The 18,655-nt window shown below is 45.0% G+C and overlaps 2 protein-coding genes across 2 annotated transcripts in view; one reads left to right on the top strand and one right to left on the bottom strand.

Annotated features, from left to right (window-relative positions):
- Positions 1–18,655, top strand: part of ILDR1 (immunoglobulin like domain containing receptor 1) — a 39,091-nt gene that overhangs the window by 4,507 nt on the left and 15,929 nt on the right. Inside the window, exons 2-5 of the mRNA XM_027106180.1 lie at positions 9,045–9,215; positions 10,594–10,743; positions 14,073–14,192; positions 14,476–14,622. Coding sequence (XP_026961981.1) covers positions 9,045–9,215; positions 10,594–10,743; positions 14,073–14,192; positions 14,476–14,622 — 588 coding nt within the window. The remainder of the gene's footprint in view (positions 1–9,044; positions 9,216–10,593; positions 10,744–14,072; positions 14,193–14,475; positions 14,623–18,655) is intronic.
- The window catches only part of SLC15A2 (solute carrier family 15 member 2), an 84,503-nt gene continuing 79,223 nt past the window's right edge, over positions 13,376–18,655 (bottom strand). The window contains exon 23 of the mRNA XM_027106159.1: positions 13,376–13,685. Coding sequence (XP_026961960.1) covers positions 13,668–13,685 — 18 coding nt within the window. The 3' untranslated portion in view covers positions 13,376–13,667. The remainder of the gene's footprint in view (positions 13,686–18,655) is intronic.

Genomic DNA, 18,655 nt, shown 5'->3' with positions numbered 1-18,655 from the left:
TTAATCACCATGTGCTATTGCTTAATCCCAGCATCTTAACCATCTCCTTGCCTCTAGGCCTGCTACCTCTCTGCCTAGTTTCAACCAACCTCTACCCAGATGATAGGTTAGCCTACCTGGATTAATCTTTCCCACCTTCACTTGAGTCCTCCAAGAACATCTACTAGATCCCCATAGTTTATATGAGTGGATTAAAGCTCTTTGGAATTCAAGCCTCACTCATTATGGCCTCACTAACATGGGCAGCCTTGTCTCCACTACTGTGAGCGTGCTCTTGCACCCCCTCTCCCCCCAACATACACCGTTCTTCCTTGCTTTTTGTCTGGCCATATTACAAATGGTTGACTTTAACCATTTGTTTTCTGTACTTTCAGAGCACTTAAACTTTGTTCCAAGCAGCTTAGCCTGTCTTGTATGAATTTATTTGTTTATTCAGCAAAGGTTTAATGCACACCATGTGCCAGACGTACTCTCAAACAAAAGCAGACACGGCTTTGGTCCCCATGGTGCTTATGGTCTAAAGGAAATACAAGCAAATGTAGAAATACAACTATGATAGGGACTATGAGAAAGAGATACAAGGTACCACAAGAGCATATAATAGATGGATTTTGCTCATTCAGGAGGCCCTCCCTGGAGAAATGATGCTCACATTGAGAGCTGAGGGGTGATCATCCCAAACAAATGAATAGCATGTGCAAGGCTGCTGGATAGGAGCTCAGTGAGAATGAGAGGTGGCAAGAATATCAGTGTGACTGAAAGGAGGAAGCCACTGGACGTGTGGTGGAAAGGAGGCCGGGGATGGGTAGAACAAGATATGCATGGCCTCATGGGTCATGGTGGAAGGCTTTGTATTTATCATAAGAACAATGGACAGCTTTTGGAGATATTTAAGGAGAAAGAGTTGGGAGACGGGTGTGAAATCCACGTGGAGGAAAACCAGAGTATGTGCAGGTACCAGTTAAGCTGAAGCAGTATCCAGGCTGGAAGTGATGGTAGCTTGTGCTAGGGTGACGGTGATGATGGAGAGACAGAGATTCCAGAAATACTTAGGAGACAAATAAACCCAATTTGATAATAGACTTTATATGGAGTGAGGAAGAAAGAGATGTCAAGGACGATTTCTAGTTTTCAGTCTTGTCCACTCACTGAGATGGGAAATAGGGAAGAAGCCCAAGTTTGTACAGAAGGAATAGGATTTAGATTTGGGGTCTGATTTAGATTCTGAAACAACCAAGAAGAGCTATGAGGAGGATTTGGACCCGTGTGTCTTCTTGGCTCTTATTGTACAGTAGTAGGATTTGTTATTCAAAACTCTACCAGTTTCTAAGCCATCCTATAAAGCTTAGCCATGACCAGAGGTACCTTGCTTATCCGTTTACTTATGTATTGTTGACTTTCCCCAAGAGTATAAGTTCCAAGAGTACAGGGACCTTGTCTCTCTCATTAGCTACTTTACCCCCATCATCTGGAACAGCTTCTGGCTCTTAGTAGGTATTCAATAAATGAGTGAATGAGTGACCTGAAGGCCCAGGGCACACAGAAATTTGTCATTGTGGTGAGACTTAAATTTGCATGTGCTCTGAGATTAGCATGTGGGGACACAGATGAGTCACTGAGTCACAGACACTGAGCGTCTGGCTTTGGGAAACCCCAAGCATCTGCCTCTCAACTAGGTCTTGTTGTCCTCTACCCCTAATAACCAAAGGATATCAAATTCAAACCACCTGAGGGGCTATTTTTTTCACCTAGTAGTTTATCAAGAAATTTTTAAAGATTGATATTTCCCCTGTTGGAAAGATTGTGGTGAAACATGGGAGTGTCACACCCTGTTGATGGGAATATAAATTTCTTTCCTGAATTATCTATTAAAATATAAAAGTCTTATCCCCTTTGACCCAGCACTCTCTCTTTGAGAAATACATCCTACTAGAATAAAAGCATGCATGTGAAGAGATACTTTATATAATATAAAGGTATTCATTTCGACAAATTATTTCAGCATTGTTTGTAATAGTGAAATATTAGAAACAACCTAAATGCCCATCATTAGAAAAATGGGTAAATTATGGTTCATCCATGTAGCAAATTTTCATGCAGCCACTAAAATTTAGATCAATATATACTGAGATAGAATATAATGATATCTCATTAGTTTGAAGAAAAAACAAAGTTGCAGGTCAATGTACATAATATTAATTTTAATAAAAAAAAAACGTGTAGGAAAAGATGTGGAGGGTAGACACCAAATTATGGTGCCTCTGGAGAGTAGAGTTCATAGTGAGCAAGGATGAACATTTTACTTTATACCCTTCTCTATTGTTTGAAGTTTCTTATTATTTATCTTATAAATAAAAAAGGAAGAAAGGGGTTTCTCTACAAAATGGTTAAAATAAATTTGTGAATGTCTCTTAAAGGGTTAAACCTCCACCATTAGGAAACTTATCCAGAAGGCAGGTGGTACAATGGAAACTGTAGGATTTGGGATTTTAGAGGTATACGCTTATATCTAGTTTCACTATTTACTAGCTGTGTGGCTTCAAACCAGTTACTTAATCTCCCTGAGGATTTTCCTCATCTATGAAATTGAGATAAAAATAAGGCTGATCTCATGGGGGTTTGCCAAGGTTAAACTACGTACTGCATAATGAAGCCCCCAATACCATGCTGACCAACACTGAAGTGCTCAGTAGTTACCAGTTTCCTCCCGAGGGTAGTCATAGGCTTCTGCCACCCCAAGCCTAACAACTGTCGAGAAGCACCCCCAGACCTTTGTTAAACGTGCAATACGTAGACATAATTCCTCCCCCGCCCCAACCTGCTTCTTTCTCCCCTTTTCTCCTCTCCTTGCTCTCTCCGTCCCTTACTTCTTGTCCATGCATTGCCAGGCCCTCTTCCCCTTGATTCCTCTTCTGTTTGCACTGTTATCTGAGGAAATGTAACAAATACTGATGGTAAATATACTTGGGGAGATAGCTTGCCCTGACATAAACTCTGATAGGGTTAAACCTGTGTACTTTTTGTTAACCTGATTAGTGGAGCAGAGGTGACTGGGTGCCTGAAAAACAGGAATCAAGACCTTCCATTGGAGGCACCATTAGGCCACTGCCCCTTGCTGGGAAAGACCTTGCTCTCCTCCCTGCCTGCCACTCCCTTCCAAGCAAGACCTTTCACGTGGAAATGAGGGGAAATGCCATCCAGTCCCCTGAAAAGAATTCTTAGTTTAAAAGGAAAAAAAACTTTTGTATCTGTATCCCTGTACTGTATGGATAATATGTTCTAGAAACTATAAAACATCTTGCCCACTCTGATACTACACAGGGAAGACAGGCTGAATAAATAAATGTGCAAAGATCTGCATCTATTTGGGAACACATGGCATTTAGTTGTAAAGATACTCTTTTTTTTAATTGGTATATTTACCTTCCACTTCAACGCGGGATGGTAGTCCCCACTCTGCTTAGCAGCGTAGTCTTGGAAAGTACCTCATGGTGGGAAACAGAGAATCCCCTTCTCCTTCCCTCCTTCCCATGAGCTCTGCTATCTCATCTGAAGTTACCTTTCCACCCTTACAGATCTCCCTTCCTCTTTCACAGAGACAAACTGTGAATGGGTTTGCCAGGTAAGACGCAGCTTTAAAAGCTTTTAATGCACTAACTCATTTTGCAAAGAGAAGGCAGTAATGATAGCTTACATTTGTATCATTTTAATTCATTCAAAATGTTTTTGCATGCTGTTCTCAATTGCTCTCAACCTCTTGAAGTGGGCAAGATAAGAACAAATGATACAAGTAATAGCTACTGTTTACTGAGTGTCTATTATGTGCCAGGCTCTTTGCTAAATGCTGGACATATTTATCTCATTTAACCCTCACTATTACCCTATCAGGCACGGATTATCATCATCCCAATTTTGCATATATAGAAACAACTGTAGTTTGGAAATAACTTGTCAGGTCTTTTAGCGAGCAGGGGAGTGGAGGCAGAATTTGAACTCAGAAAATCAGTCTCCAGAATTCATGTTTTCAGGAGAAAATTATAGACACAACTAGGCAATTAGATGGTGATGAACTGGGGAGAAGGAGATGCCACAGGATGAAGGGAATTTAAGAACAGAAAGAAAAATTAAGAATTTGAAAGCCCGTAGTACCAGGTTTAAAAGAGCAAGGATGCAACCAGGACACATATAAACAGGACACTTATCTTTTTGAATCTCTTCATATTTTCAGCCCAGATTCTGCTGCCCTTAGTCTCTTCTTGAAAACTTTACCTGCTTAGTAGTGTGCGTGTCCAGTGTGGTTAGTTTTACAGAGAAATTAAAGGCTAAAGGAAAAGACAGGAGGTTTCTGCCTTTGAAATGGTCTGTCTTGCTACTTCTTCTCTCTTCCTCCCAATCTGGAAATTCCTCCTGCTTTTTGAGAGTCCAGTGCCTGACTTCTACTTGGAAAGTCAGGCTTGCCTTCTTGGGAAAGATTGGATTTGGTGTGAGCAAGACCCGAGTTCAAATCCCGAGGCTGAGAGGGCTTGGTTTATTACAGTCTCTGAACTTTTGCCCACAGATATGAGCAGGGCTGACCCCACCCTAGGGAATTTTGTGAGGATTAGAGACGATGTATGTACATCACCTGGTACACAGTAGATGCTGAAACCCAGAGCAACAGCTGAGAAGAAGGGAGAAGCGTTTGCTGGTTGCTCGGTACCGTTTGGCCTGAGACTCTCCCCCACTCTCCATGTGAGGGTGGGCGAGGGGTGAAGGTCTGGGAGCTGTACAGGATGCTGTAGGGCCAACAGACCGCTGGAGGGAGTGTGAATGAGTTCAATATTGTCAGATATGTGGGAACCTGGCGTATTTCAAGGCTTGAAGTTCACGTAAGGCATGAAATTAAAGAGAGGATAAAAGAGAAATACCAGGCAACAAAGCCAGTGCTGACGTTGGTAAAGGTGAGTCAAGTCACCCCACGTGTGCTTTGTCCATAACAAGAGCATTCATGGAAAAGAAGCTGAGTGCGCATTTGGTAATGAAGGTGATCACCCTTGTCCCCATTCTTCTGCCTCAGGGTGTCAGATTCAGCCATCTTCAAAGCTACCCCAGAGCAACTTCTGGCTCCAACCAAATACCCTCTCTGACTCCCAGCAAACCTGCACTACCCCCCTGCAGATATTCCACCTCTATACAAATAATGTTGACTGGAGTCCTTTGAATAAACTGTCATTTGTATTGAATTACCATTCAGCAAAATAAAGAACATGTAGTTTATTAGTCACGGTATTAGAGTAACTGCTGCCCGTTGTATATTAATTATTGCTCATGTAGCCTGGCCCCATGCTCTGATTATTTGCAAGCTATTGAATACCAAACATCTTCCTTTATTTAAAGAATAGCCAGGTAGAGTGGCAAGAGACTGCTCAGGGGCAGAATCTTGGCTCCAACCCCCTTAGAAAATGAATGACCACAGTCAAGCCACTTGCCTTATCCAATCCTAGTTTGCTGTGTATGCACCGGCACAACTTGTTTCCTCCCAGGGCTCATATTTAGGGAGTAAATGAAAATATTTGAAAGTGCTTTGTGAACCTAAGATTTTGTTTACACCACAATTCAATGTTTTTCTCTCTATTCCAATCCATGTGTGTTACTGAACAAAATAAGCTAGTGTTTCTGTAGTGAATAGTGCCATCCTATTCATTGTCAAATCTTACCTGTAGCTGCTTCTGGTATGCAGTTAAAGCTGTGTTGGGTAAAAGCTCCAAGGCCTACTTCAGGTCAGTTCTGGAAAAAAACCAAAGAGGTGGTGAAGGTGGAGAAGCAAAAATAAAAAATCAGATTATGAAATAATCCTTGTTAGGCTTGAGATACTAGTCATTAGCTCTTCCATTCTGATTGGACTGATTTCCAGGAACACTACAGCTAGTAGAGACAGCAGCTATTTCCCCCAAACTCCTCAAGGCTTATTTTCAAAGTGATGTTCTTTTTCCATTCACAACTAAATAAGGAAGTTATCCATCTTCCTAAAAACATCACTTTCACCTTATTACTCTTCTTCAGGAAAGCCTTCAGTGATTATCCATTAACTGGAAATAGACTCTGGAGTGCAATTTACACTCCACCCCACCTCCCCACTTCCTACTCCCCACAACCAGCTCGCCTTATTTATCCTCTGTCTATAAAGCCAGAGGCACCAGCTGGGTTGGTTCCCTCCAGGTTCTCCAAGGAACTGCCCCTTCCTGATAAGGGCCTTTGCTCACTCCTTTCTTCCATCCTGACACAATGAGTCTCTCTGCCCTTTCCCTATTTTTCACATATCATGGTTTTTTTTTGTTTTGTTTTGTTTTTTTTTTTGCGGTACGCAGGCCTCTCACTGTTGTGGCCTCTCCCGTTGCGGAACCCAGGCTCCGGATGCGCAGGCTCAGCGGCCATGGCTCACGGGCCCAGCCACTCCGCGGCATGTGAGATCTTCCCGGACCGGAGCACGAACCCGTGTCCCCTGCTTCGGCAGGCGGGCTCTCAACCACTGCGCCACCAGGGAAGCCCTCACGTATCATCTTAATCCTACTTGGGTTTTAGGGTCTAGCTTAAATCTCTTCCTTCTATGATGCTTCCCACCCACAGGTCTCCCCCACACTGCTGCAGACCCTCTCTCTAGCATGGCTGTCACTGGCACATCCTCATTACAGCCCAGCCCTGGAGATGGCTCAGGTCATTTCTGGGGACCAGAGCCTGTCCCAAGCAACATTCTGCTACTTCTCTGTGGACATGAGAAAAGTGGCTGCTGGTGGCCATCACAAACCATGGTGGCTGTCTTATGAGGGTTGTGTCCAGAAGGCGAGGCAGGACCCAGAACCATGTGGCTCTGGCCGTTGAGCCAGGCTCACCCAGCTGCTCTATAACAGGGGTGACTGTATTTATTTTGTTTATGGGAGTTAGTCAAAATGAAGGTAGCTCTACCTGAGAACTCTATTGGAGGGACTCCCAGCTTGAACCCCTTTCTCCTTGGCCCTCATAATTAGGGAAAAAAGGAAAAAAGACTCATACAGTGTCACTAACATGGCAGCATATATGCCAGCACCTTGCCAGGTACCATGCCAAGTGCCAGGAGTGGGTTATCTCATTGCATTCTTGCAAGGACCTGATTAGGTTAGTACTATTATAATCTCCATTCATAGCTGAGGAAACACAAGCTCAGAGAGAGTAAATAACTTGTCCAATGTCCAAGTGAGTAGTACAGTTTGATTTGAACCCAGTCGTATCTGAGTCCAAAGCCTGGGTTTACTTTAGCTAGTCTACACCGGTGGTTCTCAAAGTATGGTACCCATCAAAGTAGTATCAGCAACTCCTGGAAATTTGTTAGAAATATAAGTTCTTGGGTCCCACCCAAGTCCTACTGAATTAGAAACTCCTGCTGACAGTGATCTGGGCTGTCACGAGTCCTCCCGGTGGTGCATGCTCAAGTTTGAATACTACTGCTCTACACTAAACCTCCTATGAGAAGGCCGCTATAACTTGGCCTAGAGTCCATATTGACATAGGAACATTTGAAGATGCTGGTTATGTGTGGACTTCTGACCATGTCAGAGTCCCACCTGACATTTCTGTGCCACCTGGTTCCTCATCAACACACACTTGGAGCTTTCAGTATATCTGTAGATTTGGAGGGTAAGGGGAGAAAGTTTTTAAAAAGTAAAAAGAAAAATTGTTAGTTCCTTCAAGTCTTTCGTGATAAAATTTGTCACAGTCTGATCATTTTTTTATTTTCTTTATGCTTATGTCGACCAGTTGAACTGCCAAGTTTCACTGGTCATTCATTCTATCATTTATTCAACAAACATTTGTTGGGTGCCAAGGAGGTGACAGGCACAGTATGAGGCTCTTGTGTTCGAACAGTGAGTCAGAGGCAAACCCAGTTGGCCTTCTCAGAGCCTACAGTAGACAGGCCATCCCCAGAAGTGTGAAATGCTCTGCCTGTGGGTAGGATGAGGCACTTTGGGAAAACAGAGGAAAGCCCCTCTCCCAGACTTGTAGTCAGAGGAGGCTTCTTGAGGAGGTAAGGGTGCAGCTGAAGACCTAAGAAAGAAGTAGTACTTAGCCTGGTGAAGGGAGTGGAGTGGCAGCTGGTGATGTGGAAGAGTGCTCCAGCCAAGAGATGTGCATGTGGGAGCACCTGGGGAAGACAGCAGTCCTAGCACGGGAAAGACTGAGGCAAGTCCGGAGTGGCTGAAGCCCCAAGTTGGGGTGGGCATGAAGGGAGATGAGGCCACAGAGAAAGGCTGAAGGCAGACGTGACTGGCCTCCTAGGCCAGGGTACAGAGGTTGAACTTTATCCTTAGGGAAATGGGAAAACATTTTAAGAAGAGAAGTGACATGAAAAATTATATATATTAGCAAAGTCACTCCAGTACATACATGACCTTCTTTTTTTTTTTTTTTTAAAGAAGATGTTGGGGGTAGGAGTTTATTAATTAATTAATTTATTTTTGCTGTGTTGGGTCTTCATTTCTGTGCGAGGGCTTTCTCTAGTTGTGGCAAGCGGGGGCCACTCTTCATCGCAGTGCGCGGGCCTCTCACTGTCACGGCTTCTCTTGTTGCGGAGCACAGGTTCCAGACGCGCAGGCTCAGTAGTTGTGGCTCACGGGCCCAGTTGCTCCGCGGCATGTGGGATCCTCCCAGACCAGGGCTCGAACCCGTGTCCCCTGCATCGGCAGGCAGACTCTCAACCACTGCGCCATCAGGGAAGCCCCATGGCCTTCTTTTAATATCGTTTCTTTATCATTGTTGGATGTGTTATCACTCCCTATGGACTGGGAGCACCTTGGGAGTCATGGTTTTTGCTCTTTTTCTCCTCCATCTCCTCCAGGGTTTCTGTGCAGTTTCCGTCCCAACCCTGCCCAGGCTAAGTAAGAACACAGACAGCTTGTGAGCTGCTCCCAACCAGTCAGGCGGTGTGTTTGCTTGTGTGCAATGCTTTTATTGCCCCATGAATAGAAGTAGGTCACCCCTTAGAGACCTACCTAAGGTCTGCCTTCAGCATTGTCTCCTGCTCTTGGCTGCAGGGTGTGTGTCCTTGCTGGTGACAGTCCAGCACACGGAGCGCTATGTCACCCTGTTTGCCTCCGTCGTTCTCAAATGTGACTACACCACCTCTGCCCAGCTCCAGGATGTGGTGGTGACGTGGCGCTTCAAGTCCTTCTGCAAGGACCCCATCTTTGATTACTACTCTGCATGTGAGTGCCCTCATCCCTCCCCCCTGCTCTCCTTCTGTGAAGTACCGCCATTAGGGTGTAGGAATTATTTAGGATCACAAATCCTTATAGTGAGAAGAAGCCAGAAAGATCACTTAATACTGTCCCCTCGTTTTATAGATAAACAAACGGAGGCCAGGTAGATGAAATAACTTATTCAGGGTCACATAATATTTATTTATTTTAAAATTTATGTCTCACCTTGTTCTAAAATAAATGAAGGCAGCTTAGACTTTAAATAAAAGGCAGAGCAAGTTGTGACTCCTAGTTCATTCCTGGTTGCCCACCCATGCGCTAAGATGAGGATGTAGGTCTGCCTCTCATCACCCCCACCTCCTCCGAACGCAGACAAGAAGACTCCTACCCGCCCCCCAATGACGCATGAGGAGTGGTCCCTTGTGAGCCTCCCGCCCACTGCCACACTCCCTTCTAGAGCCAGCCTTCCTGGTGGACAGTCAGTCCTCTGTGGACTAAACACTCTCAGTGCTGGAGAGCTCCCTGGCCACAGGCAGCCTGTTCATTGTTGGACATCCCTGAGTGCTGTGCAGCTCTCCCCATGCTTAGCCAAGTCCTGCCTCTCAGTAACAGCTGCCCTACTCACGTCAGTCCTGCTGTCTGGAACCAAAGCTCTTCCCTAGCTGCCCACCTCTGCCTCTCTCAAGAAACAAAGGAACCCTGATCCCCACCACCAGCCTGGGACAGTTAACCGTTAGATATTCGGAGAATAGAAGTAGATACCCTGTTCACAGGAAGGAACTGAGCTTCCTGAGATGAGGAAAAGCAAGGGGAGACATCAGCTTTACCTTTTTTAGCCCTAATATCTTACAATATGAACTCCAAAACCTAACTGTCTGAGCCACCCACAGAGCCTGACATTGTCCCCAAAACACCCCTCTCTAAATTGAGGCATTGTTTCCTGGGGGTTACTCTTAAAATGCCTGCATTAAGTGGGAAGGTAGGAGGGACCGGCTAGTAGGCATTTATCATCAGCAGATTTAACAGCTCTCAAAACTTTTATTGTGAGGGCAGGTGGATGAACCATATGGGAGCAGATTCTGGAGTGACTTTGAAAATGAGGCAAGGGAAACTGGGGCGGGGGGAGATGGGGATGCAGTCAGGATTTGGAAATGATGGCCTATTAGAGGGGTCTGGAGTCTTGCTGCTCAAAGTGTGGGTCATTGGTGTCACCTGGGAACTCATTAGAAATGCAGAATCTCAGATCCCCACTCCAGAATCTTCGTGGGGATGCATAGGCTCGGGAAAAATTGAGAACATTCATTGCTCCAGAAACCACTAAGGGCACCTTTCTTCATGGGAATTCCCCACTGCTGTGTGACGTAGGTATGTACTCTTTCCCCAGCATACCAGGCGGCTTTATCCCTGGGCCAGGACCCATCCAATGACTGCAATGACAGCCAGCGGGAGGTGCGCATCGTGGCCCAGAGGCGGGGGCAGAACGAGCCCGTGCTGGGGGTGGATTACCGGCAGCGCAAGATCACCATCCAGAACCGTGAGTGTGGAGGCAGCAGGGAACTGGGGGTGGAGAGGTGTGTAGACCAGGCCCAGAGGTCTGAGTCACTGTGGGGATTTCCCCTTTTTTTCTGCTGCCTGATGGTCTACTTGGTCACTTTCATTTTTTGAGGAAAGTGCCAAATACACAGAATGTGCTATATACCATCTGAAGTCATTACCCTGGAAGCTGGTCTCAGGCAAGAAGACATCCTACAGCTTTGGCTAAAGGTCAGGGAGTGGGTGATTTCCTTTGCTTTTCCAAGATGCAGGTCTAACGTGTGGCTCAGGCTCCCTTGATTCCTTCCACAGATTGTTCTCAGGGCCTGCTCGAACCCCAGGCCCCTGAGTTCCCCTCTGGCTACTTCTGTTGCCCAAATCTAAGGAAATAGGGGTTTCCAAGTAGATGGCCACCTTAGACCCTCGCCCTCCATTGGTAGAGGAAAGAGCATTGTGCTTAGAATCAAAAGACAGGGTGGGTGCCCCCATGCTTCCACTCCCTTGCTTAGTGACCAGCAGCAGATCCATTCTTTTCTCTGGCCTCTGTTGCCACATCTGAAAGATGGGCATAATGGCCTCTGTCTCCCCACACCAAAGTGAGTATCAAATGTGATACCTGAGAGCTATGTCTAAAGCATATGCATTCTTTGTGGGAGTACAGAGAGTAGTGGTCAGCCCCGGCTATGGAGTCAGACTCAGGTGTTGGTCCCCGTTCTGCACTTACAGGGTGTGTGAACTTGGGCAAGTCCCTTCCATTTTTTTTAGCCTCAATTTCTGTAAGATGGGACTTGCCGTAGTACGTATCTCATAGAGAGTTGTCAAGATTAAGTGAGATAATACGTATAAAGCACTTAGCAAACATTAAGTGTGCAGTAAACTTCAATTATGATCACTCAACACTTTTGAATGGATGGGTCAGTGCCCCACATTCCTGTCTTATAATCCAGGACTGCTGCAATGGATTATTGGCACAGAATTCAGAGCGTATTTCAATGAGCTTTATGTGCAGTGTTACATAAATATTGGCTGGTTGAAAGTGAAAAAAAAAAAAAGTGGGAGAATACACCTAGAAGGCCACTCAGGGTACTCTTAGCAACAATGTGAGGAAATCAGTGAATATTCTATGACTGTTGAGGTAGATCAAGCCAGTTTAAAAATTGCTTCCACCTTTGTGTATAATACTTTGGCTATAATACATAAGTCTGATCCATTTACATTCAACCTCAGACCTTCCCAAGTCAACCCTTGAATGCTCAGCCTTAGGGAACATCTATCCTTTTCCAGTTTCTAGGTGCATCCTCAGAGGTTCAGGGTGACTCTGCTTTCTCCAGAGCCCACAGAATTAGCTCCGATCTGACCTCAAAGTTTAAAGTCTCCTTTACAGTTTTTGAAGGATGAAAGTGCCCATAGGGTATAGTCCCTGATTTGCCGTCTTTTTTTCTAATTTTGCGCAGCACTGTCTACTACTTCCCCTCCCAACCACGTTTGGGTCAAACTCTGCCTCCTTCTTACTCCCATGGGAAAACGGTATTTCCCCTTGGTCTTAATTTTTAACCTCAGGCTTGTTGTGACTTCTTGGAGCCCTTGTTTTCTGATACTTTTATGCCTGTGTTTGCATCATTTGAGAAGACCCTGTCAAATCAGTTCTTGGATAATTTAAAATATTAACATATCTGAATGTCCTCATTACTCTGACATCCCTGAAATAATCCTTATGCCTCTAATAAAATTGGGGCAGATTTATAACACACATTAACCTTGGAGGGGGAATTTCTTCCTAAGCACTTTCACCATTCTTCCAAGTCTGGGGCAAGCTTGTTTCTGGGAAAGGCAGTGGGTTTGGAAAATCATGGGGTAGGAAAAAACCGTAGGGATTGACGTAGAAAGAGAAGGAAACAGAAGTCGAAGTTAGCTCCAATGGTGCGTGACCTTGCATGTTTGTTTCATTTCCTCAGTAAATATTTCTTGACAAAGAGATAATAAAGAATTGCAGCTACGACTGCCAGCTGAGCAGGAGCAAGTCTTTAACTGAGGTCTTTAAGAATTTGAAGGTGTCCTCTGGTACTTACTGTGGCTGAAGTAGCAGGGACGTGGGAGCTGCCCTGATGCCTTTGACTGGACTTTAAGCGCTTTGAGGACAGAGATAGGTCTTGTTTGACCTTCCATAGAGTCTGATATAGTGCTGGACCCACAAAAGGTCTTTAGTGAACATTTGTGACATTTACTAAATGTGAACATAACATTCACCTATCTTAATGGGGTAGATGCTTGGTGCTCATGAAAACTGAAATTCTTTTCTTGAGTAAGCTTTACTCTTAAAATATTGGCATTTCATCCTTACTTATTATTCAAGTTCATCTCACCTATCCTTTCAAGATTCAGAAGTATGTGTTTCCAGCTTGTGAGGAATCCAGGCTGTGGAGTTTTCCACCCAGTTAGGAGAGGACGGTAGAGCTTGGTGGTTAAGGGAACCAGCTTTGGGGCAGAGACATGAGTTTGAACCTACCTCTGTTACCTCTCTCTGTTCTAGCTTCCTCTAGTCCTAGTTTCCTCATCTGAAATGCAGCTAATAATCCTACCCACTGTATCAGGATTAAGTTTGATTGCAAGTAAGCAAAAGCCCCAAATATTAGTGACTTAAACAATAAAGAAGTTTATTTCTGCTCATGTATAAATTTGGAGGTAGACAGACAAGAACTAGTGTGGTGGGTCTGTTCCATTATGTCCTCAGGTACCCAAGTTCCTTCCAGCTCACCAAGAATGTCATCTCCTTCCTCATGGTCCAAGATGGCAGCCATCACATTTGCTTTCCAGATAACAGAGTTGAAGAAGAAAGGGGCAAAGAAGTTCCTAAACTGTTTTTAAAAAAGTTCCTGGGAGCCATCATGTGACACTTCTGCTTATATTGTGTCCACCAGAACTGAGTCACATGTCCATGTCCATCTGTAAATGAGGATGGGAAATAGTGATTTTATTCTGGATGGCCATGTACATGACCAAAACTTCTGTGATCATGAGAGAAGGGGAGAATAGGCATTGGGAGATAGCCGGTAATCTCTACCTCACCCACTTAGAGTTGTTTTGGGAAGTAAATGAGGTGATGTATCCCAAATCCTTTCAAGGTACCTAGTAGGGCTCAATGAATGGTAAGTTCTGCCACCTTTATATTGTTTGGAGAAAGAAGAGAGTCTCAAACGAAGGAATTGAGGCCTTTCTCTGAACTATGAGAGGCCCTCTTGGGATGTGGAAGTACAATGCTGGGGACTTGAAGCGACCATAGATCAGATCCCTCTCCTTTAACCACTGGCACCTTCCCCTCCCCTGTTGCAGGAGCAGATCTTGTGATTAATGAAGTGATGTGGTGGGACCATGGAGTGTATTATTGCACCATTGAGGCTCCAGGGGACACGTCAGGAGACCCAGATAAGGAAGTGAAGCTCATTGTCCTGCGTAAGTGCTCCTGGAGCTTTCTATTCGGCCACTCCGCTGTGACACTTTTACATACAGAAAAAAAAGAAAAACAGAAACACGCAAGCCTAGGTTATTGTTGTTGGTAGCCAGCCTCTGAAGTTCCCTTACCAAAGATAAACTTTTTTTTTTTTTTTTTTGCCTGTATGTTGCTCACCTTTAACCTATAGTTCAAGAGCTGTGTTGATCAGACCTCTACAATGTTACAACCTGAAGCATGCACCTGCATGTTTAGTTCAATCCCTGCTCGGCTTCTCTCCTGCAGACTGGCTGACAGTGATCTTGATCATCCTGGGGGCCCTCCTTCTGCTCCTGCTGATTGGAGTGTGCTGGTGCCAGTGCTGTCCTCAGTACTGCTGCTGCTACGTCCGCTGCCCCTGCTGTCCCGACCGCTGCTGCTGCCCCGAGGAAGGTGAGAGGGGACGGACGAGCAGTGCGGTGGGGTGGTGCAGGAGCCTTGTGCCCCAGACAGATCCATTTCATATGCCCAGGTCAAAACCTTGGGTTCTTCCAGGTTCTCCTCCATGCCCTTCTCCCGTCAGAGGCTCAGAGGTCTTTGGCCTCAGCCCAGGAAATTATGCTCAGGGAAGCTATGGAGCAAAGTGGGAGGACTTCTGCCTGTTCACCTCCTAGCCTGCCTAAGGCTTCGTTCAGGTGTCTCTGCCTACATATCAGTGGCCCTGATGTGCCTGTGCTCCAGCATTTGCTCCCAGCACTGACCTTGCTTGGACACGAGGTGGCTGGAGGGAGTGATTTGCATAGAGCTGTGAGAGAGAAGGCCACTTCTCAAAGATGACTTGAAAAGAACAGATGAGTAGAGAGAGGTGTTGGAGCAGGGATTCTCAAACTTAAGAATCTCCTGGAGGCCTCCATCTGCAGAGTTTCTGATTTAATCGGTCTTAGGTGGCTCTGAGAATTTATATTTCTCAGAAGTTCACAGGTGATGCAATTCTGCCAGTCTGGGTGCCACACTTCGAGAGCCTCATTTTTAGACAAAGGAAAGAGGGGGCAGAAGAAGATCTTGCTCTAATGTGATCTTTCTTTGGGCTTAAGTTTGACCTTTTAAAACAGAATTGTGACATGCCATAAAAAATTTGGTGAAGGCAAAAGAAAAAGAATTATTCTACAAAGATCTTTCCTTACTAAAGAGATGGAATCAACAGCTTTAAATGGAAGGAGGTTTTTTTGTTTTTAAAGTAACATTTCCTTTTCCTGATGATATAAGTGAAGTATTACATTGTCGAAAATTTGAAATGTAGGAAAATGAAAAGACTAATCTAAGCACCCAGATATAACCACTCTTATCATTTTGGTCCATTTGAAAAGAAAACTTTTAAAAGAAAAAAAAAAAGAAATTGGTTGTTAAGACAGAAACAAAACCTAATCTACAAGGTCAAGAAGGTCAGTGGTCTGAGTCTAGTTTCAGGCCTATGTTCTGAGGTTGCTGTCTTACAGGAAAAGAGAACTAACTTTTATTGGATGTCTGGTGTGTGTGGGCCCTTTGCATATATTTCCCTTTTGAATCCTCACAACCCTAGAAGGCAGGTATCATCATTATTTAACCATGAGGAGACTGAAGGTCAGAGGAGTCACACAGCTGGTAAGTAGCAGAAGTAGTGCAGCGTCGTATTCATGATTATCTGACTTATGAGTGCCTGAATTTCCCACGTGAGAGGCTGCCACGACCTATCTGTGTAGATCACTATGGGATTGGCTGAGATACCAATGAACTCCTTCAAGAGAAGAAAAATAGCAGAGAACTCAATATTGGGCCACGGAGCTCCCTACCGTTCAGAGGCCTCTGGGAGAGATGCCACGTAGAAGTCACTGCCACTGGAGCAAAAATATGCAGACTGAGATGAGAGAAACTCTCCCAAGATACTTTCTTGGAATCCCTAGGTCTGTGGGGTACTCAAAACAGTCAGGGCTAGGGACTCAGTCAGCACAAGCGATAAATGTATCCACTGTCAGTAAGCTGATAAACAGGTTCTGGGAGAAAGTGGTTTCTCCTAAGTGGTTAGAGGTCATTTAGAAGAACTGGTAAAATAAAGAAATGCGGGCCACAAATAAAAGATCCCTGAACTTGAGCAGATGAGATCACTTTCAAAGTGAGTCACTTGGGGAGTCTGTCCTGAGAAATTTGGTGATAAGAGGAGATTACATAGAGGGGGCAGGAGTTGTCAAGGAAAGCTCTTGGGTGGGGAGGAGGGTGTATGTGATCGTTGATTTTTTTTTAGAATAAGGTAACCCTAAGCATATGTGTAGGCAGAGAACCAAGGCCAATAGAAGGAGAGTGAAGGGAAGCATTGTGAAGTGAGGCGATGACTCAGAAGGGATGGAGCCAGTGGGAGAGACATCAGGCTTACAGTGAAAGGATTACCTTTAGACAGAAGAGGAAAAGGAAGCCTGCCCTCTGAAGAGAGAGAGGAAGTTGTTAACACCTGGAAGATGATTGAAGTGTCAGGGAAGGAGCTGAGGGAGCGAGCTCACACCAGCCTGTCTCAATTTCAGCACATCAAAATTCTAGATGCAAAAGGCAGCTTCGAGAACGATGCCAGTGATTCGTGAGCTTCCGAGACCACAGCCCCCCTCCCCAGCCTGCTCCTACTTTCCAGTGAGAGTTAACAGAGGACCAGAGAGGAGAAAAATGAAAATGACACCTAAGTTTAGTCATCCTTGGTAATTCACTTAGTACTAGTAAACAACCTACAGTAGCACTTAAAGAAGAAAAGTTATTGACACTGAATCTTATTTTTTTTCCGTGGGAACTGGAGCGACAACTTCCATCCCTAGATTGGTTGTTGACCCTCCTCCCCACAGAACCCCTAGGTGCACCCTGCAGTGGGCTATAGGCCACACGGAGAATCTCTGATCTATGCCACCCACCTCCCCATCCCCTCAGCTGAGGGAAGTGAGGCCTAGAGAGACTTTTCCACAGTTACACACAGCTTGTTAGTGATGAACCCTGGACTAGACCTAGATCTCTTGATTCCATGTCCAGGGCTGGTTCCTCTTCCTCAGCAAAGACATGTCATTAGCTGAAAGTTCATAGGGAGGGGAAGACATGAGAAGTTTAAACTGCTGCTCTGGAGGAGGGAAGCAGGGTCGCTAGATCAGTCAAGGAGATCTACGCACATTGCGAGAAGGGTTATATGAGGTCAGTTGCCTGACTGTGCAGCCAGTGTGGGCCCAGGAAGCATTGACTGGTGGTTTCCTAAAGCTGAAATGGCAAAAATTCAAGGGGCATGAGATTCTAGGATGCTTCTGAGGATGTCAGTGGAAGGACTGCCAGTCAATTTGGTATACTGTGTATACTGCCAGTATATGTATAAAAAAAAGGAATGTGTGACCATGGGTCAGAGAGGGCGAAGAACACACTGTAAGGGCAGGGAGGGGGTGGTAGGGAATAGTAAGAAGTTGGAGGTCCTCAGGGGCACCATGGGTGATGCACACAGAGGATGCTGGCTGCAGGTCTCTGCAGGAGGGGAGGTGTTGAGTGTTATTTCTGCCACAAAAGGGTCTTCTTAAAGAACATGCCCTGGGTTTTCCTCAGAAATGAGGATGAACATGCTTTTGGTGGTCTAGTCTCCAAATGTGTACTTTTTGTCTTCTATGAGATCTGAGGTGAAAGAACTGACTTATTTTAACAGTAACAGTGAGAGCCATGAGCTATTAGGCATTACCTCATTTAACTTCAACAACTTTGTGAAGTAGGTATTATTATCCCCAGCTCAGATATGAGGAGATTGGGCTCAGACACTCTGGAAACTCACTCAAACTTACACAGCTAATACATGCTGGGATTCAAGTTGAAGTCCACGTGACCCTCAAAGCCTGTGTTTAACCTATCCCTGAGGACCATAATTCTCAGAATGTTGTTGAGAATCCACAATAGTCAACTCCAGTTCGACTCCCTGCATTAAAATCAGAGAGCTTGTTGAAAACATGGATTTTCTTACCTTGTATTAGACTGAAGGTCAGTCTGCGAGCAGGGTCCAGGAGTCTGTATATATAACTAGCGCGTTAAAGGTGACCAAGGCAGACTTTACACCACTGAGGTTCAGAGATAACTTATTAGGAGTCTTGAAGCTTTGTTCGTTTCTCCATGTTTCTTATTTTATTACCTGATTCCCCATTAGGTGAGCAATAGAAACACCTGATAGCCTAGACTTCCCCATGGAGCTGTTTCCAGGGAGAGGAGGGCAAGGGAGAAGCTCAGAGGCTGTATTTTTCCACTCCCATCTCATCAGTTCCAGTGCATCAGGGAAGGGAGGGACCCTGGGGAAAAGTTTGTGGCAGCTAAGAAGGGAGCAGGTGTGTTAATCTTGGGAATATGTAAAAATCTGACAGGAAAGCGTGTGGAGGATCTGGAAGGGTCTCTAGGGAGTCATCTCTGCAGGGGGTCCCATTAATTAAAAAGTCATTTGGGGAGCAAGGAGTTAAGC

This window comes from Aethalodelphis obliquidens, unplaced genomic scaffold, assembly GCF_003676395.1.
Source record: "Aethalodelphis obliquidens isolate GAN/ISIS:26980383/991018 unplaced genomic scaffold, ASM367639v1 scaffold1, whole genome shotgun sequence".
Taxonomy (NCBI): domain Eukaryota; kingdom Metazoa; phylum Chordata; class Mammalia; order Artiodactyla; family Delphinidae; genus Aethalodelphis; species Aethalodelphis obliquidens.
This window is presented reverse-complemented; position numbering and strand designations above follow the sequence as displayed.